Here is a 22,435-nt window from a genome sequence, read left to right as displayed (position 1 = left end):
GCAAAATGACCAAAATCAAAAGACCTTATTTAAGCATTATTTTTTAGAATTTAGCATATGTCACTCACAGTCATAAATTTTGTCTGTCCCAAGGGCAAACTGCCTTTCACCCAGAGTTGTAATGAGTCAGGTCATTTTGTGGTTGAGTCGAGTCATTTCTAGCAATAGCTCGAGTCGAGTCGAGTCGAGTCACTGTCCAATCAAAATTTCAAGATCCGAGTCGAGTCATTCCATTTTTGAAAAGTCGAGTCTCGAGTCATGACTCGTTATAGCCACCCGCCATTGGTGAAAGTTCACCAATGGTGGGTGGCTAGCTAATTCGAATTACATTTGGACAGGGGTGTGCCTCTGGAACTCTGAAACCCCTACCCATGTTAGCCCTAGTACAAGTTTTGGGCCTTTTGACTGTGGTGATCCAAAACCATGCTACATCATAAAACCTTGCTATATCCAGAGAACTGCTAAACCCAGTGACTGCTACCCCAGAAAATTGGGTGGAGCGGTCACTGGGTTTTAGCGGTTCTCGGATTATAGTGTGTTTAAAAGGCCCTATATAGTAGGGCTAACCCATGTTAAGGAGCTTCTGTTCCAGCATACCCCATTCTCATTATATTGTGGGGCACTGTGGTGAAGCAGTACAGGCTCTGCCTTGAAATCAGAAGACTGCGAGTTCGAGTCCCGTTGGTGCTATCGTGTTGTGCACTAGGGCAAGGTACTTTACCTTACTTAGCTCTCTCTACCCAGGGGTGAAAAGGGGAGCTGTTATGAATATTGTCCATTGAGCAGCACCACCTTAAGTTATGAGCATGCCTTATGCATTGTATAACAGTGGACATATTCTAACGACAGCGGAAAAAAAAAAATGTACAGAGCTTTGATAACACATGAAAGGCGGTGTTTAAATGCCAACATTTATTGTATTCAAACATCACAAACAGCAATGCAGACAAATTTTAATAAATTGGTATTTTTATTTTGCGTTCATTTTACTAATGTTTTTACTTCAAAGCAAATCAAATTTCATATAGATAGTGAAAATCAAAAACATGTCAATGCATTTAATAAATAACCATGACAACAATACAATTTGAACAATTCGAACAGACAAAAATGCCTGACATACAATTCATCCGGCAATCAATGTTTCCCGGTAACAATAACATGCAAGACCCGCTGGGAACAATGAGCATGACGGTGCGTTATTTGGGACAGATAATTACTTCACGATAGGAAAAACAGGAAAGGTGTGCATTATGTTTCTTTATATGCTAGAGCAGTAAAAAAGATGACTTGGAAAACTCCCATCATGCATCAGAAAGTAACTTGACACAATTGTTTAAGATAATGTGTAGCCTATGTATTTCAGGTGCACAACATATACGTGATGCGATCAAGCAAAATCAGTCGGAACTTGAAAATATTAAATTTTCAGTTTCTTATAGGATAGTAAAAAGCATTTACAAAGCTGCATTTTGCAGAAAACCCCACTGAAATTGACAAACCAGTTCCAAAGATATGAGGAACTGAAGAGTTTCCAAAACAACAGAAAATAAAAGGAAATATTTCCATTTTTTATGCACAAACACATCAAAGCACCAGACTTTTCTCAACATCACGTTATCCACTAATCCATCTGCATCTGTTACTGCTGTATACCTACACATTAGATCTATATTTCCACGCTCATGACATTTACAATTGCATACATGTAAGTATTTCTTCTATTATATGGTTTTATAAAAAATTCTATAAATAACATTCACTTGTGTCATTGGCCCTTAAAACTACTAGACGGGGATGTAATAAACAATAACTGTATATCAGCTTGTAAAAGGTGATTTTCAGTCAGTGGCTTTTTTAAGCCATAGTGTACATATTTTATTAATTTTTTTAAAAATTGATTATTTGTAATGTTTTAGGGCTGTTGTGAAGTAGGAGTTTCATTATCGACAATCATCAAATATCAAGATTGTCGACAAAGCAATACATATAAAGTCAAAATATAAATTTGAGAGCATGTTATGTGTCGTTTATTTACATCAAATTATTAAAATATATGCACCATCAGAATCTCAGTGACAGAGATGTTTTCCATAGGGTGAATGGATTTTAACTAAAATAGCGCAATAACTCCCAGACTACACAACAATGACACATCATGAAAATAAACAACCAAAATATTATGGCTTTAAAAATATATATACACATACGTACCCCCAACTCCCCTAAACACATACTACAAGCTAATCTCAGGACAGAGATGTCTTCCATAGGGGGTGTATGGATTTCAACCAGAACAGCCCAATAACTCACAGACTACACAACAATGACACATCATGAAAATAAACAACTTGACATGATGAATAAATACTACAACATGGATTTCCACAGTACCGTTATTCCACGTCTCATGTGTTGTTAATAATTAACTAGACAATAACACATCCGGCATCAAATCTAAAAATATCCACACTTCAATTTTTTTCCTAATTATAAATCACAACATTGTGTTGTGTGCACATGACAAAGGGAATATCATATGGATTCATAATTACTATTGAATAATATCTTTACAAATTTAAACATACTACTGCTGTGATTTTGAATGCAAATACATCGTCGCTGTTTTGACATACTATACTGTCGTATGACGATTTTTGTGCAAAATGAGTTATGAGACCTAAATGTAATGAGATATGGCACTAATTAGTGTGATATGACATGGTTTTATGTAACCCCCCCCCCAATTGTCTTTCTGTATTTTGACATACAGTTGTATCATGATACGTCGCCATAGGCCACCATGTAACTGTAGTTGCCTATTGTTTTGACATACTGCCGTATCACATGGCGTATCATTATTAATACATAGGTTGTCAAATTGTGCATATTTTGACATACTGTAATATGAGTTTGCAGATTAATTACTTCTAATTAGTGAATCAATAAACAGTTTGTATTATGTTGAGAACAAAGACAGATATAGGCCTATTATTGATAATATTCGTGCTCTCCAGTGGGTCTTCAAAAATTGGAAAAACTTTAAATGTGATTTTCTCAAAACTGCATTTTTCGTCATACAACACCTGCATGTCCACATGCAAAAATCACAAAAATTAAATCTTGCAAAAAATACTATGACAGTATCGCCACATCAAAATATGGACATTACTAAATAATTTGAATATAATAAAACATTGCCCAACATAGGGCCTATGTGCTATTAATAATTGTGAACTCAATCATTTTTGTTTTTACGTAGCATGGTTTTGTACCATTTGATACGCTTGAATTAAAAAAACGAACTATAACTTGTAAAAAATATTTGCATGGATGAATGACAAGCTTGATAAACGTAAAATATTTGCATGTTTTATTAACGAGACAAAATTATAGCCTTGAGATAATGGATATATTGCCTGTAAGCTTTACAACCAGCAGAAATCAAAATTGCCAATAAAGCCTCTGCAATCATGACAAAAATCAATATGCTCTCCTACATTTCAATGGAAACATCTGTGCCCAAACCATCCCAAATCATGATAATAATGACCTCAAACTGACCACTGACATCACTTAAGATGCAACTAGATAAGCTTATAATAAGAAAAATCTAAATCTGCATCACCTGTTATAGGCATCTCCCATAGCAGCAGGGGTGTCCCCAGGCGACCAGGACCCACATCTATCCATCTTCTGAAAATATCCTTTCTCCCTCTCCTAAAGCACAATATGGGTTTATGATGTTCCTCAGTGTACAATTTAGTCGGCAGAAGGAACGATGGTATGTAAGTCAAGAAGCGTGTGTGCACTACGTTATGAGTCACTAAGTTGATAGTGTAACATCACTGTAAATCGGCTCAAACACACAGATACACATATTGCTCATACAGTGAGTTGGTTGATTTGGCTAAATCATCCCTGTGTGTATTAATGCCATCCCAGACTACTAGCTATTATAGAACTCCTCCTGCACAGCTATGGTTCTCTAACTAACTAACACAGAGAGACCAAAATTGATTGAGCATGTTCAGAATGACCGAACGGCCGTTAGAATTAACACACTAGCAATACACACAGTTCAATAGTGTCATCCCATGCGGGTAAAATCACAGCCATGGTGGATGCACACGCTGCATATGGTTCCATCTGTTCCGAATTCTTGGCATTAAAGTAGTAATAAAACCCCGGAAATAGAACCCAACGTAAGGAGACACTAGATACACATTCAATGGCATCAGTTGCAATATCGGATTTGAGTTGTAACGCTGTGGGTTTTGTCTTGCCTGACTAAAGCATGTGTGAGGGCCGAGACTTGTTGTGAGCTATTTATAGATACCAAACTCTATCTCTCTCTCTCTCGCTCTGATCAGGCAGGTTGCATGGTCTGTCCTGAATAAATTGTAAATTGGCCACCAATTTAATTTTTGTTTGTTTGATGTATACGTCCTATAATTTATATTATTTTTTTCAGTTAACCTAAAAACACCAAATAAGTATATATTTTGCTCAATATGATAAAAATTCATCTACAACAAAGATAAAAAGGTTTAAGAAAAAATAGCTTGCTTGGCTAGATCCTTCAATTTCATTTTGCCATCTTGTACCAAAATATTTCTTTCATGCCAAGTCCATTAACCTGATTATAGAACAGCATTAAAAATATTTTAATATATGTCATCAAATCTGAACAACTTTCCTTTCTCTTTTCTTTAAATTTTGCTATCTACTGAAGATTGCAATGTTCAATTTTACAATCTACTGAAGATGTCATCTTTCAAATTTTGCTATCTACTGAAGATGACAGGATTCAAATTTTGCTATCAACAGAAGATGACAAATTTTGCTATCTTCTAAAGATGTCAAATTTCAAAGATTGCAATGTTCAAATTTTGCAATCTACTGAAGATGTCAACATTCAAACTTTGCTATCTACTGAATCTACTAAAGAAGACAAATTCCAAATTTTACTATCTATTAAAGATGACACATTTCAAATTTTGCTATCTACTATAGATGACAAATTTCAACTTTTGCTACAAAGGGTGACAAATGCCAATTTTGCTATCTATTGAAGCTAACAAATTTCAAATTTTGCTGTATCACTAAAGATGATAAATGTCAAAATTTGCTATCTACTGAAGACATCAAATTTTAAATTTTGCTATCTACTTAAGATAACAAATTTCAAATTTTACTATCTACTGATGATTACAAATTTCAAATTTTGCCATCTACTGAAGATGACAAATTTCAAATTTTGCTGTATCACTAAAGATGACAAATGTCAAATTTTGCTATCTACTGAAGATAACAAATTTTAAATTTTGCTATCTACTGAAGATGATAAATTTCAAATTTTGCTGTATCACTAAAGATGACAAATGTCAAATTTTGCTATCTACTGAAGATAACAAATTTCAAATTTGCTATCTACTAAAGATGACAAATGTCAAATTTTGCTATCTACTGAAGACGTCAAATTTTAAATTTTGCTATCTACTTAAGATAACAAATTTCAAATTTTGCCATCTACTGAAGATGACAAATTTCAAATTTTGCTATCTACTAAAGATGACAAATGTCGAATTTTGCTATCTACTGAAGATAACAAATGTCAAGTTTTGCTATCTACTGAAGATAACAAATTTCAAATTTTGCTATCTACTGAAAATAACAAATGTCAAGTTTTGCTATCTACTGAAGATGACAAATTTCAAATTTTGCTATCTACTGAAGATTACATATTTCATGTTTTGCTATCTACTGAAGATAACAAATTACAAATTTTGCCCTCTACTGATGACAAATTTCAAATTTTGCTGTATCGCTAAAGATGAAAAATGTCAAATTTTGCTATCTACTGAAGATGACAAATTTTGCTATCTACTGAAGATAACAAATTTCAAATTTTGCCATCTACTGAAGATGACAAATTTCAAATTTTGCTATCTACTAAAGATGACAAATGTCACATTTTGCTATTTACTGAAGATGACAAATTTCAACTTTTGCTACAAAAGATGACAAATGTCAAATTATGCTATCTTCTGAAGACGACAAATTTCAAATGTTGCTATCTACTAAAGATAGCAATTGTCAAATTGTTATCTAAAGATGATAAATTTCAAATTTGCTATCTACTGACAACAGTAAAATTCAATTTCAAAATTTGCTATCTACTGAAGATGACAAATTTCAAACTTTGTTATTTACTAAAGATGACCGCTTTAATTTGCTATCTACTGAAGATGACAAATTTCAAATTTGCTATCTACTGACAATGGCAAATTTTAATTTCAAAATTTGCTATCTACTGAAGATGACAAATTTCAAACTTTGTTATCTACTGAAGATTCAATACAGAGATTCAACAGCTTCAATTTTGCTATCTACTGAAGAAAATTGCTCACTCATGTGACCTGCTGTTACTATCTACTGAATATAGCAATTTACTATCTAACGAAGCAACACATCTTTAAAACAATAAATTTAAGCCAAATCTGTGATTTAAAAAAAATTGTATCATAATTATGTTAGGTGAACAAGTGAGCTCGACCAAACTGACATGTGTAATATAAAATCTAAATTAAGTGATGACAGAAAACAAAAACGTTGTAAACTCTCAAGAAAATAATAAGATAATTGACACCCATGTACACGCAAACACTGAAAAGAAAAGAGACAGCCATGTGCCATAAATTATGCAATTAATTTGACTCCCACCCGAAGACCCCTGGGTATCATGTACTAAATCCATATCATACATCCACACCAGCCAAATTACTTGCTATTTTTAGTGCAATTTAAAGAAGTGACGTTATTGTTAAAGCAGATATTTTTACTCATTTTATTTTTTGTGTTTCTATTTTTCAAACAAATTGAAATTTGTTTAAAAAATCATCATTATGTTATTTTGTGTTTTCAATAATCTCATTCGGCAGCTAAAGTATCAAGTGTGTTATCAATTTAGGTGAATCTATGAGAAGACCATGAACATTAATTTGACACAAATTTAAGCTCAACATCAATTCTATCTTAACCAATTTTGAGAATAAAAATCTGGTGTGTCTGCTTATAAGCTGTGGGAATCTAGTTAATAATTGGGCATGCTTCTGCATGATGTGACAAATTTCACAATGTATTTAAAAATGTGTTTGATATAAAAATAGGCCTTGCATGCATATCAGAATGCCTGGGAATCATGCACATATTTTTTATTTTGGGGAGGGCATAAGTGTTTTGAAAAAAGGTTTTAAAAAAGTGCATGTAATTCTTTTTTTTTTTTTTGCTCTTCACTTTTTCAAACCATAAAAAAATTGGTCCAATCTTACATTGAGGCTTACCAGTAGGTTCATGTTGACTTTTATTGCTCCAGTTGTTTGGATATCAGAATTAAAGGAGGATTTCATGATCCTGGCATCCTCTTTTTATGACATTTTTCAGTAAATATCCACGAAAAAAGCTTATTTCCAAAATTTCAGTTGATTCCGATTTTGCGTTTTATGAGTTATGCATGATTATGTGTATTACACTGCTCCATAGACAATGTACTGTTGTAATTTCGTTCTGGTGCACCAGAACGAAATTCAAATTAGCGATATTTTTGCTAAACGAATTAATCTGCAAGAAATATTTGGTACATAAACATTATGTAGCCAGAGGTATCCAGTGGTGTAAAAATCTCAACTTTTTTGGGAAAAGTGGGGGATGAGGCTGTGGATCACGAAATGCCCCTTTAAATATGCATATAACAATGCCCAATTGAACAGTACATAACCTCCTAAACAAAACATATTTCAGACCTAAAATGTCACTGGGTTTATGAGCTTTCGTCCAATAACAAACTGCATTTTGATAGGGTAAATTAGGGTGATGAGGCCTAAAAAAGCTTTTGTTTGCCCTTTCCCAACCCACCTAAATTTTGAGATATTTGAGCTGCAAAACTGGAATTCATTTGGAAATTACAAGGAATCATTTCTGAATACAAAAATTGTAAAAGCAGCATTCAAAGTTAGTAAGAAAATACAAATTATTTAATGATACAATTTGAGTTGGAGAAATCCTGTTTGTTAGCTGGCAACTGCAACCAAAGAAGAAAATTATAGATCTTAGAAAATGGTGCAACTTGAGAATCTGGTATCCAGCAAACACACAATGTTTAAAAAAAGTTTAAATGTCGGGTTATACAAAGGGTATAAAAGCGTTTTAATAACATTCATACAAAAAATTTGAAAACATGATGCAAAACAGAATTGTTATTTAACTGTTGATAAAATATTTTGAATATTAAATATTTCAGACAATTTCTGCACTCTAAGTGTATGATGGATAATCAACTCGCACAAGTGTATGCTCTGTTATTTTTTCTTATCATACTTGGTGTTCAAAGAACTTGACATTCAGGTTATAATTCTTTTGCCCAAATATGTATATCTTGCTAGAAATGCATGCACAAAAGCTCAAAGTTATTTTAAAATAATAAGCCTTTCAGCAGTTCCTTCCAATGATCATTTCAATACCTTTTAACTTTTGACTTGACTTTCATGTAAAATAAATAGCAGCAAATATCCCTGAAGGTTACTCATGTAGTAATACATAAGTGATGAATGCTGGTATGGAAGCAACCAAATTATAATTCAATATCACCCACGGCATCATTTGTCATATGCATGATATAGGAGCAACGCTTGCATTCTATGCCTTGGCTTCCCATCATGCCTTACTGGGCTATTCCAGTTGAAATCCATATACCCCCTATGGAAGACATGACCTTAATCACCCACAGAGAGGGTGTAGAGCTCAAATGGAGTTTTACCATTCAGGTAACCCAATTTGAAATTCACACTCCTCCCTGTGTGGAAGATTATCGACTCATAAGCAGCAAATTATTTGTTATTTTTTGGGGAAAAAAATCAGATGGTTCTAAATGGTTACAATATACAATTAACTTTCCGAATGTTTAACGTAGGCTTTAATCTGGAAAAATACATCTTATCTAACCCTAACACTTAACCCTGCTTTTTGATATCGGAAGTTACAGAAGATATGAAAAAGGATAGAAGATGAAGAAAAAAATCCCCCGGGTTCGAACCTTTGACCCCCGCATGCCAACCACACGATCACGGACCGGTAGCTACACGGGTTATGGCTGTCCAGGCAGCAATTCCGTGAGCATAACACTTAGGGTGAATGCGTCATCGCAGACCATGGGATTCATGCATGCACTTAATTTTTCATCGTGGTATTCTGTGGTATTTTTGGGTGTTAGGGTTAATGTAGGCTTTAATCTGGAAAAATACATCTTATCTAATGAACAGTCCCTGAATCGGTTGGACTCATTGGTGTTTAGGGGGGTTTAGGGATGGGAGTTCGAGCCCAGGTGCAGTCCATGTTTGTTCTTGTGGAATAATTGAGCTAACTTGAAATTAATTCATCTAGGTAAGTATAGTAACTGCTTATTGTGTTGGTTATTGTGAATGGGCTGATCCTGACTGTGATGGTTTATTGTGGTATGAATAAGGTGTATGCTTCTCAGCTGAAATCCCTTATTGTTGCCTTATGGTTTATATGGTGTGTCTTGGGCCACAGTGGTCAGCGAATTTCTGTAAAGTGTGCTGAGGCTTGTGATGCCTGTGCATGTAGCGCACTAGAAATTTCTGCCCTGTTTTTTAGAATTTCCAGCAATGCATCATGGGAAGGCATAACTGTGATGCTATATGTATAAGAATGTAGATTAATATGCAATGCCCAAGAAAATGGGCTATTCCAATTGAAATCCATCCTCCCTATGGAAGACACAACCTTAACCTTCCACATAGAGCATGTGAATTTCAAAAAGGGTTACCTGAATGGGTGACTCCATTTGATATATAATCTACACCCCCTGTGTGGGAGATTAAGGTCATGTCTTCGACAGGGGGTATATGAATTACAACTGGAATAGCATAATACAATACCAAATGAAATAAGAGCAAGTAAAAATAGTACACCTGCAGAATGTGATGATATATCGAAAATATATAATGTGGGAAGCGAATATGTAGATTTGTTATACTAAAAATAAATCAAGTTGCAAAATAGCAAAATACATAATGTGAGGTTTTATGCTGACTACAAAACATTAGGCATATCCACATGGACAGTTTTTTGCTTAAGCAATGTGGTTCTCGAGCAGAAGCTTGGGGAATTAAATCCAGCATGTCAGCTGTCTCAAGGATTCCAATTGCCCCAAATTTATACCCAAGAAATTTAGGGGATATCACGATTTCCCCGAGTGTTCCTTGAGTGCTATTGCCATGTGAACAATATGTTTGCAATTCTCAAGTGCTGAGCTTAACCTGTGACCTTGGTTTCATATCAATTTGTAGGCACTCTTTAGCAAAGTCATAGTTCATTGAATTTACATCCGTATGACAAAACAGGCGAAAATAGTAACTTTTTGCACAAGAGTTGCAATTTATAGAGAATTGGCCATTGCTCATTCTAGTGACGCTAGTATATGGGCAATATAAGTGTACTTTTGCATTTAATGACATAAAATTAGAAAAATATTGTAAGGAACACTTGAGGTTTTGACTTTTAAAACCTACATTTTGGTCAAAAAATGTGCTTGGATAGGTAGTTTTCAACAGATTTTCCCACATTCGTCTTGCTATAACATCGAATTGCGTTATCTGTTGACCTAGTGATGAAACGCTTTTTTTACGGGGAAGTGTTAGCTTTCGTTTGATATAACAAAAAAATTCTGATTGGATGAAGGGAACACTAGAGGTTTCGAAAAAAACAAAACAATCAAAGAGGCCCATTTTTCAGCTAGAACCTCCACAGCTCTTACATTGCTATGCACTCAACCGTGTAGTGTGATCAAAGACTGTGCGGAGACAATTCACTGCTTGCTTGAGAGCTCTTAGACGAAAATGTGTGCTCAGGTGTATCAAGGTGGAAACTGTGTGCAGGATGGTTTATAAGAGAATCGTTTTTATATAGAAACCTTTCCAAATTAATTATATTTAATATATGGCTCACTTTGGCGCACCTCTAGATGGGTCACAGTAAGCTTCCGTTGCAATTCCAGAGGTGACCATATTAGTCATTGTTAATGCTCTGCATGCTAGCCATGCGCTTCAATGGAAAAAGTTCAAGTTTTGAAATATTTTCTCAAAATATCAAGAGCTATCTTAAGAACCACTGAATCAATACTAGGCTTGTTTGTACTCATTTTAATGCATTTTTCATGCTGATTCCAAATATGGTCATGAAAATTTACATTTCTGAAATTTTGAATTTTCAAAATTTTTTGAAACTTTAATAAGTCTGCAGTCGACACCAGCGTGAAGAGAGTTAAACTCAAGGATTTTAATGGAGTTGTGTGGACACACACTAGGGGACTGACTAGACTTAGGAATCACAATTCTCAAAGCACGCCAATCCTCGAGAATTCACTGACCATGTGAATATGACTTTAATAATGGATTACACTGTCTGCTTTGAGCTGATGATGAATAAAAGATGCATCTTGTGAAAGCTTCCTCTGATGGCATCCCCCCTGGGGTCTAGTAAGCTAACAATGTTCCATTAATGGTAGCAATGGTACCAGGCAGTGGTGATAGTGAGGAGGGGGGGGGGGCACTTACATACCCCCCCCCCCCACACACACATACAACAGAACGTTAACAGATGATTGTACTTGTGATATTTTATAATGAAGTATCCACAATTAATTCTCAACTGAAATAATTGAAACAAGTCCATACACAAAATGCAACATATGCATGCCTTTAAATTTAACTAGAATTAGGCGGGTCCGGGGGTCGTTGGCCACAACAAAGGGTTGTAAATAACAAAGGTTTGTAGATACAAAGAATATGCCAATGATCAAGTCAATAATTGTAATGTCCAAATTTCTTGTGCGTATGGCACATTAATCTTAATGTGATTCACCCTGAAACTTTTTGCAAAGGATTGTGGGTGTTGGCAACATGGATGCTTTCCGAAGCGATACCCGGTGAATTCATACCGTCTTTTACACCACATTTTGTACAGCCTTTATGTTATTTTACTGCATAAATGAATCCAGAAACCAATAACGAAGTTAACATACATCAAAATGGATAAGACCATTTATTCGTCACTGTCGTCATTTTTCGTCTGGAAGAGTTTTGGTAAGAAGTAATCGTAAGTTCCTGTAACTTGGACGGATCGCACACAAATAGCGTTAAAAGTGAACAGTTCTGTGAAATTTGTGTTCAACCAACGTCAAATAATACTGTACTTTTGTGGAGTCAAAAGAGATTCAACCCAGGGAAATCTGCCCATGTTGTCATCCAAACTAGAGTGGAACTTTCTCATGTTCTGAAGGATCCATTCTTACAATAATATTCATAAGTGGGCACGAGACAAACTATACAACACAAGAGGTGATCATTGATCATACTTTATCATCCTACCATTTCAAAAGTTAGTTGGTTATTGCATGTGGACTAATGGAACTCACCGGTGTGTCCAGGACCTTTTCCTGTGAGGGGCTCAGATGGGCTTTCAGATTTATGCGGCGGGCTTAATGGCTAAAATCGCCAAAAAAACGGCTGATTTTTCATGATTTTTAACAAAGTGTGGGGGGCTTCAGCACCCAAAGCCCCCCCCCCCCGACACGCTACTTGAATTTGAGGCCAAATATGCAAATAAGCTCATTAACATTCATAAATATGTAAATAACATGACACAAAACTATACAGTACATTAGACAACCATACCCTACTAAGTTTAAAGCTGATTGGTTATAATGTGCTGAATGAAGATGCAGAATGGATTAATGACTTTGCTTCCGCAAAAATCTCTGGCTTCCATCTAGGTTTAATTTGTCTGTGAACCAAGCAGCTTGGTTTAGCATTAATGCTGGTACATCATAATCACATTTTTAAGAATTCCCAGGGTAATCCTTAATGATTATGTAATCTATTAAATACCATATGCTGTAAGTCGTGTTCACATTTTGAGTTACAACTGGCGTAAACTTACGCTAACATTGATAAAAATTCCACAAATATTTTCCCTACTTCTACCGCGTGTCCACACCAAGCCTACTCCTAGCTATAAGCTGACCAGTTCCACCATCATCATCATCATCGTTTAGCTGCGGAGCAGGCGACTACAAGTTTCCTCCAGCTACATCGATCTTGAGCCATTGCTGATAGTTGACCTTGACTCAGTATGCTGTCCGTATCCCCCAAAAGACACTGGATGTATTTCCAGAACAAGGTTCGTTGCCGTCCAAGTGTACGGAAACCCCTCTAAGCATGTAACTGACTTCAGATACCACCAGTTCCACCAAGCAGTCACCATGTTCACTTCTGGTTGGCATAAACATCGGCTACCACTTCTGGTGTTTCTGTGGCCTTTTTCAACCACGCAATATGTAATTTCTAAGTTGCGACTGAAAAAAGGTGAAACTTACACCGGGTGCCAGGTGTAGTAGCGTTCACATTGCAACTTACGCCTGGTGGAGATTGCACCCAGCTCGCTACTCCTGACTTTTGTCAGGAGTAAAACATTGGACGTACTCCTGGCGGAACTTACGCTGACCATCGTTCACACTGCCTCTACTCCTGGCAGCACCTACCGCTACTCCTAGCAACTTGACCCGACCAAGTTCCGCTGGCCGTACATCAACAATGTGAACACAACTATAGATGAAATTTGTAGAAACATCTTTAATTAATCATCACCAAGTAGATTAGTAAATTACGGTGGTGTCCCTTTTGGTTCTCAAAACTAGGGCATGAACTGGAATAAGCTGAAATATCTATCCCATGATGCTTTGCGATATCATAATAAAACTGCACATGCCATAGACTCAGGGTCATAGACAAAATCCCTCACTTCAAGACTCAAGTTTTAATTACTCAGGGGTGCTTAGACTTTTGTTTGAAAAAATATGACCCCTAGAATATTGTGAAACTACAGGGTGAGTCAAAAAAACTGCAATAGAGCAAAGAATTGATATTTATGAAAGAACCAAATCGAACTCTCATAATAATGAAAGATTCTATAAATGCTACACTCAATGGCCACCTTCTGTGAAAATATGAAGTGAATCGCAACTACCGTTTAATTTTGATGAGTCCTTTTGTTGCGATACCCAATTTCGTTATTTGTCCACGAGGTACCATGTATTTTGAATGAGAGCACACAGTCGCGGTAAAACACCATATCTAAAACTGACTTTAACTTAAATAAGGTTGATTTTTGCGTTAATTTAATTTCTTTTTTCTTTTTTTTTAAACTTTATAACATTACTTTAAGTCCTTCATACCTCATTCGACTCAACTCCAGTTTTTAATCCCAATATGTCCAACTTACTGGATATTTTGTAATTCACTCCATTTCAATTTATGCGCATTTCATTTTGACATTTGAAAAACCCGCCTGCAAATTTGTATGTTTTTGATAGAGAATAAACATCTTTAAAGTAAAGGTAAAATGAAAATAACAACAAATAATGTTTCTTCTCCTTAAAAAGACCAAGGGCAATATCACTCTGGATGCTCCATTTTATTTTAATGCCAATGAGGTTAAGAAAATGGCAGTTGTTCCAAAACAACCTTACACAGAGTGGGCTGACATTCAAATTCTAAATGTCTCTATTAAAATTGGGTAGCGCTATAAAATGTGTCATAAAAACAAAACGGTAAATGCTAATTCCTTAATTTTTTCACACATGGTCACTGATGGATATACCATATATAAAATGTTTTCAAACCTAAAAAGTTCAACCCGGTTCTAAAGTAAAAATGGATTCTTTTCTCTATTGCACTTTTTTTTACTCACCCTGTATCCATAGGCTAGGTATCAATATTTAAGCAGTTCTCACTTATGTTTTGTACACATTTGCTATGGTGCATGCAGATACAGTATACACTGCAATGCATGATGGGATACCCCCATCAGCTGCTGTGATAAGAAATACTGCCCTCTAATACTATCTGTTGATGTTTATTAACCAATATTGAATAATACAAGAAAGTGAAATTCATTCGTAACTTACGATGAGTTGTAAGTTCCATTTCACTAAACATACTTATGAATGGTACCCTTTGTAAGTAATAGGGATTTACTACAGAGACCCTTCATAAAGTCTAGTAGTAGTATTGGGTATTTCTGACTTTACGAACAGTTACTTGAGTTACGATGGGTTAAAAATTTAGTGAAATGGACCCAGAACATTATTAACCTAAACCAGGGGGGTCTTCAAAATTTGTGTACGGAGATATGCCACACAGGTTTTCCTTAAACCATCTTTTGCTGTTTTTGCAACCCATCAGTATCACTTATAGCAACCAAATTGGGTGCTTTTAAGGGGGTACTACACCCCTGTGGTAAATTTGTGACTATTTTTGCATTTTTCTCAAAAATAATAACACACTGGTAATCAAAATTATGTATATTATTGGGGCAAGGAATCCAATTACTACACTGAAATTTCAGTGACTCAAGATAAGCGGTTTAGTATATATGATAGGAAACGAGGTACATGCTAGCTGTACCTTATTTCTTATCATAAATAACAAACCACTTGTCTTGGGTCACTGAAATTTCAGTGTAGTAATTGGATTCCTTGCCCCTATAATATACATAACTTTTGTTACCACTGTGTTATTAGTTTTTGAGAAAACGCAAAAATAGGCACAAATTTATCGAGGGGTGTAGTACCCCCTTAAGGCCACTCCTGCCCAAATGCGCCACATTGGTCTTCATTAAAATCCCATCCATTGATATACCAAAAACGCTGAAAAGGCACATCTGTGTGGGAGATTAAGGTAATGTCTTCCATGGGGGTGTATGGATTTCAAGTGGAAGAGCCCAATTTAAAAATAACGATAATGTAGCCAATATTTTCAATAAAAAATTGAAAATGGCGCATGTGGCATTGTACTCATGGTCATTCAGCAAAAGTTAACCACAATCAATGAAAAAACCTATAAATCTCCAGTCTCAAATACTAGTAGATGGTTATATCAACTCCTGTATGACCAAACTCCCTGCACACATACTCTCCTTTACCTATGACTGACAGAAATGTTGACACAAGTCTCGAGTTACCATGGCAACCAAAGACATTGCTTTTAACCTCTCAGACTATCTCTGTACAGCTCTTAGAACAGCTGATTGCATAAAATTTGTTTTTCCTTTCCTCTCTATTTCTAGCTCACTCCCAGGGCTCTCTAACTATCTTTCCAATAAAGTATAATGTATGGTACTAATGTCAACATAATAAAAAATCTCATTGAAAAATCTCTTCAATTGAGCAAAGTACAAATTATTGTAAAAGCTTTTTGTCTAAAAGGCTTATTGGTAGTGGAATGTATTAATTTAAAAGTGCTGTATTCCTGATTATTCATGCAAGATAATAAAAGTACATACATTTTTGAAATGGAAATTAGTCAAGGAATCTAAATATAAACACAGATTTGGGTTAAAGGCACACATTTGGAGAAAATCACAAAAAAACTCATTTTTGGCCTCGCACTATACTATTGTGTTTTTGTAATCTACACGCTCCATCACTTTGCAGCACTGTTACACTCTCAAAACAGTGTGGTCATATTGAACCCGTAAGTAGTAAACTATGCACCTTACCCCTAAATTGTGCTCAAATTTTGACCACAAAAAGGTAGACCCCTAATTAATGCATTTCTGAGAGTGCACGGGGGGTGGGGGGGGGGAGGGACACTCTACCCCTGTCCCTCCCCCCTCATAATATACTTGACTAAAACAAAATATTCTATACTGATTTTAAGGCAAGACTGTGGGTTTTATTTCAAGAAGAAATAATTATGGTTTTTGATCATTATTTTCCCTATTTTCCCTAACTTTGTAGCAAGGCATTTTCCCTAGAATTTCTGTCCATACTAAAATATTGACCACACACACTTTTTTTGTCAGTATTGTTTGTCTGTTTATGTTAATATACAGAGTTATGAAACATCTGCTCAATAATTTTTGCTGTGTGCAGGGTGATTAATGAACTTCATGTGTTGCATTGATTTGATTGGCTACCCTGGTACTATATAAATTAATGTGAATTACATTAAAGGGCAATTCATGATCCAAGACCTCAACCAGCAGCATATATGCTGGCCAAGTGACATATTAAATCGGATTAACTACCATAGCAATAGGTGAAGACCATTTTGAATATAATCGCTGCCGTAGTGCACGATAGTAACCATTGGTTACTGGTTCAAGCCTTGGCTCATACACCTGTTCCGAATTTTGCTATGCCATAGGCTTTGTGTTGTGATCATTTCGATCAGTGGTTCGTAACAAAGAAAGCGTGAGCCAGTTGACCTAGCAACGGTCATATTCTAATGTGCACTACGACAGGGAATTGCTCTGCACTACAAGCAGGTTTCACTCATCACCTGTGTATGTCTGCAATCATAGATTGAATACAATACCAGTCTTTTCAAAGATATTAATCTTACAGGTGCGAGTGATCAGCATGATATGATTCAATGCAGAGGTACCACGTGAACGTACCAGTGCAGCCAGTTGTTTTCACCTATTGATATGGTAGTTAATCAGATTATTACATAACTCCGCCAGCATATATAGTGTCTCATCTCAAGTTGAGAGTAACGCCATGTTGGATTTCACACTGGCCGATTTGAATCGGTGCGTTTATGCAGTTGCGTCACCAGTGTATGGACAAATTGCCCCTCTATTTGCGGGATTATAGGTTAGTGCACAATTCAAATCTGCCACTGCAAAATCCAACATGGTGTTACTCTGAACTTGAGAAAAATAGTCTATAGTACCAGATAACTTTCTTGCAAGTTGGCTATTCCAGTTGAAACCCATACACCCCATGTGGAAAACATGACCTTAATCTCCTACACAGGGGGTATAGATTTCAAATGGAATCACCCATTCAGGAAGCCCATTTGAAATTCACACTCCAAGTGTGAAAGATTATAGGGTATGTCTTCCATAGGGGCTGTATTTTCAACTGGAATAGCTCGATGAGAACAAAGATACTAAACCAGCCTGAATGATTCAAGGTATTAATAGGCATCAGTTTGATGTAGGCCTACTGTTGAGACGCTTCTTTATAAAGGACACATGGCACAGTACAACCCATATGGAATGACCTCTCTTAGCCAACATTAAAGTGTCTACACCTATTTCCTGTTGATCAGCAAGTCCAATCAGTGCAAATGAAGGATTGCTTCTCCTTAAGTGTCTTTATCTATCAGGTCATTGACAGGAATTGGGCCATTCCATTTAAAATCCACACTACCCCTGTGGAAGATTTTGGAAATATCTTCCACAGAGGGAGTATAATTTCAAATGGAATGAACACATCAACAAGCTCCATTTGAATTTCAGCCTCCCTCAGTGAAAGATTCAGGTTGAATCTTTCTCAGAGGGTATGAAATTCTAATGGAGCTGCCTAATGTGCCGGCCTAATGTGTTCATTCCATATGAAATTCCTACTCCCTCTGTGGAAGATGTTAGGCAGCTCCATTTGAAACTCATTCTTCCTCTCTGTAGAAGGTGTCTGAAATTCTATAGCTGCCTAATGTGTTAATTCAATTTGAAATTCATACTCCCCCTGTGGAAGATATTTCCAAAATCTTCCACAGGGGTAGTATGGATTTTAAATGGAATAGCCCAATTTGGAGTTGAAATCCATATACCCCCTATGGAAGACATGACCTAAATCTTTCAGGCTCAGTGAGAGGAAGTGTGAATTTCAAATGGGATTACCTGAATGGATGACTCCATTTGAAATCTACACCCCCAGTGGAGTGCGCAGCACATTGAAAATGGGGGGGCAGGTTGTTCAGTTCCCGAATAGAGTCTGATTTAGGTGTGTAAGGTGCGGTTTTAGCGTTTTCCCCTGAATTTCCAACATGCCCCCTGCCCCCCCCCCTTTGCGCACGTCACTGACACCCCCTGTGTGAGCGATTAAGGTAATGTTTTCCATAGGTATATGGATTTCAACTGGAAGAGCCCATTTTCTCAGAATCATCCTCATTTGATTACCTGATCATTTCCGGATATGCACAAGTCTTCATCATTTCCTTTATTTGTCCTTATACATAATACAGGTTATATTCAATTTGTGTACTCATTTTGGACAAGTCAACGTCGCAATCATTGTCATCATCAATTGTTGGAAAACATAATATGATTATATGACAATTCTGTTATTAATTTCCATCAATCAAGCTCTCTGAAAATGGTAGTAACGATATATGGAAGTGGGAAGGTATATTAACATGGAAAAAACAGTGGCATGATCGATGGGAATCGCAAATAAACACTATTTTTCACCAGGTTCACCATCGCAATATTTCCTCACAGGGAGGATGGCAATTTATTTCTCGCATTTACGGCCCTAGCTAATATGGGCTACTTGCGGGGAGGAGATAAGTTTAAGTGACCGCTTATGGTTCAAATTTCAACCATCCTAATCATGAAGCTCCAGTGGAGAAAGTGTTTAAGGCATAGGTCTCGTAAAGCTGAGGTCCTGGGTTCGATTCCCAGACGGGATCACTTTTTCTACTTGTCTCCTTTATTATTTGCGATGGCGAACCTGGTGAAAAATAATGTTTATTTGTTTAAGGTTTTAACTTCAGTATTTTTACACACTAAAAGTCTCTGTCTTGGCTTTTATGAACCTCTGGCTTACAAAGTGTATTACCAATACAACAAAAAGCCGCTGATTTTACTTATGCACGGGGGGGGGGGGGGCTTTGAGACAAACTATAAAATTAAGATGATCTTGAACCTGATGGTCTTAAGTAGAACAACACAAAAATTTTCAATGATACTTTAAGGGATCGGATAGCAACGTATATTTGCGCAGTATTTTTGTAGGGCCTGAAAGCACATCAGACACACCAAATTGCATATTGTATCCTGAATACGATAACAAATAATTTAGATTTTTTTTGAAATTTTTCAAATTTGCAATATAATACAAATTTTAAGGCAAATTATTAAAAAATATATACATTTTTTCCCATTTGGAAAGAAAGAACAAATTAAATAAAATTATTTGATATCAGGACATAGGCTATCCTCGTATTCAGAATGCAATTTGGCGTGTCTGGTGTGCTCCCAGGTCCCACAAAAAAAAAAATTGTGCAAACGTCGCTATCTGAGCCCTTAACAAAAAATTAATATTAAAAAATTGATTTGTGTGACAAGAGCCATTTTGCCTGAATGCATCATACATAATATTCCTACACAATGCAATTAAGGTGTTCATTCAATGCCTGTAAAGAAATTCACCAGACAGTATATAACCAAACCAATTTACTCAGACATAACAACAAAATATCGAAGTATAATAATAGCTCTATTAGTGTGCATTGCCTCATGTCCTCCTGTAATTTAAAAGCACTATTTCAATATTATATCATGTTTTTCCAACATGAATGAACAATTATTGCAACAACATAATGTTTCAGGAAACTGGTTTCATGCACATTTCATACCCATATATAAGGCCATATCAAAATATTTTGTTGGTTCTCATCCCTGCCCACATTGTTTTCTGGAGTTGGGACATTTATTTTTTCAACTTTTAAATACAACTTTTGATTTTGAAAATCCAGCATTTCATTATGATGGTAATAAAGTTAATTAACTCTCTCTGCACGGGTGTCGACTACAGATGACAAGTTTCATACTTTTTTGAAAAATTCAAAAATTTCAGAATTGTAGATTTTCATGACCATATTTGGAATCAGCATGAAAAATGCATTAAAATGAGTACAAACAAGCCTAGTATTAGTTCAGTGGTTCTTGAGATAGCTCTTGATATTTTGAGAAAATATCTCAAAAATAAGACTTTTTATGTTGAAACCTATGGCTAGCATGCATAGCATTAAGCAATATGAATCACTTTAAAAAGACGTTTCTTGTAGTATTAAAAACCCAGAACCTTAAAATAAAAAGTTTCACATTGTTTTCAAAGAATGTATCGAAAAAGGATTACATCTGCTAGCAATGCTAATTTTGAATTGCCAAATACAAAACAACAACAAAAACAGAATACTGTCCTTGTCAATGCATAAAAATCCTCCAGACAAGAACCAAAAAAAAAAATTAATTTTAGGAGGCTGAACCAAAGAAAACATTTGGATAAATTGCAGACATTTACATAGCGCCACAGTTCAATTAAATCATGTCTCTAAGGTAAATTTTTGATCAAGCGAATGGAAGAGGAGACAAAGAGAAACAAAACTAATTCAATAACTCTATTTGTGACACGATCTGCTCCATGAAGGCCAAAGGAGGTATATTTGAAAATTGAGTTACTATAATTATTGTCTTATACAAACATTAGATCATATACTGAAAACACCAAAGGTCTCATTATAAGCATACTTGGATCTAAAGTCATTAAGTTCTGTGATGTCTATTTTCTTATGTATTTTATTGTTTTTTACCCCATATGTTTTACTGTCTCAATTTCAAATTTGCATAATTTTCACATTTCAGGTGGGATGGACATGATGGGGACCCAGCTATAGCTGCCACTGAGGTGTAGGAATGCATGACATTGGATTCGTCTATAGGAATATAGGAACATTGTGAATGAAAATAATTCATTGGCAGAGTGCAATACTATCGTAATTAAGTGCAATAGAATGCAATTTACAACTTTTAACCAATAACACTAGAAAAAACACCCAACTACATATCATGTAAAGGTGATATCTTGGGGTTAGCTTAGTGGCCATCGGGAAAGTATACAGAACATCAACACTTTACAATGAGCATGATGAGGGAATCTTGCTGCAAATAGGTGTTTTACAAAAGGCAGCTATTACATTCGACTGCACTTACGACAGTGTTGCACTCTGCCGACGAATTATAAAAGACAAATATAGGACAGCAAAAGTGAAATACAGTGGGTATCAGAGACCAGCAATTTTTGAACGATGTGTGCAACATTTTGGACTTCTATGATGTCTATGCATCAGGAATGCATGACACTGAATTCGTCTATCGGAATATAGGAACATTTTGAATGAAAATAATTATAAAAGACAAATAAAGGTGGTTCCGATCAGGGTAATGCCCGATTGTCGGGTACACTTGCCTGTCCTGTAATAATACCCCGACCAGTTATCTATGGCGACACCCTTCGTTCACCAGGTGTGTATATCCTACTCGCGAGCATCAATCGGTTCTAGTGTGGCTTGTTTATGACCGGAAAGCCGGGCATAAACAAATATAGACCAATCACGCATGCTGTTATATAGCGGTATGAACATTGGATTATCTTTGAGACTTTTGGGAAATGTTTTCTGACACTTTTAATCATGGATCACAGTAAACAGATGTAATCTGTAATACATACATATAGCAATGCCTTATAAGAGGATTTGAAAACAAAGCTCCTCGCTAGGGG

The 22,435-nt window shown here is 35.8% G+C and overlaps 1 protein-coding gene across 7 annotated transcripts in view; it reads right to left on the bottom strand.

Moving 5' to 3' along the window:
• Positions 1-22,435, bottom strand: part of LOC140166195 (diacylglycerol kinase zeta-like) — a 434,180-nt gene that overhangs the window by 110,592 nt on the left and 301,153 nt on the right. The window contains exon 1 of one of the 7 annotated variants that reach the window (XM_072189601.1): positions 3,629-4,229. The exons of the other annotated variants lie outside the window; for them this stretch is intronic. Within the exon in view, the coding sequence (XP_072045702.1) occupies positions 3,629-3,693 (65 nt within the window). The 5' untranslated portion in view covers positions 3,694-4,229. Of the gene's footprint in view, positions 1-3,628; positions 4,230-22,435 lie in introns of those variants that run through there. 7 annotated transcript variants of the gene reach the window in all.

Source organism: Amphiura filiformis, chromosome 12, assembly GCF_039555335.1.
Source record: "Amphiura filiformis chromosome 12, Afil_fr2py, whole genome shotgun sequence".
Classification (NCBI taxonomy): Eukaryota; Metazoa; Echinodermata; class Ophiuroidea; order Amphilepidida; family Amphiuridae; genus Amphiura; species Amphiura filiformis.
The sequence above is the reverse complement of the archived record's forward strand: the minus strand, read 5'-3'. Positions and strand labels throughout refer to the sequence as shown.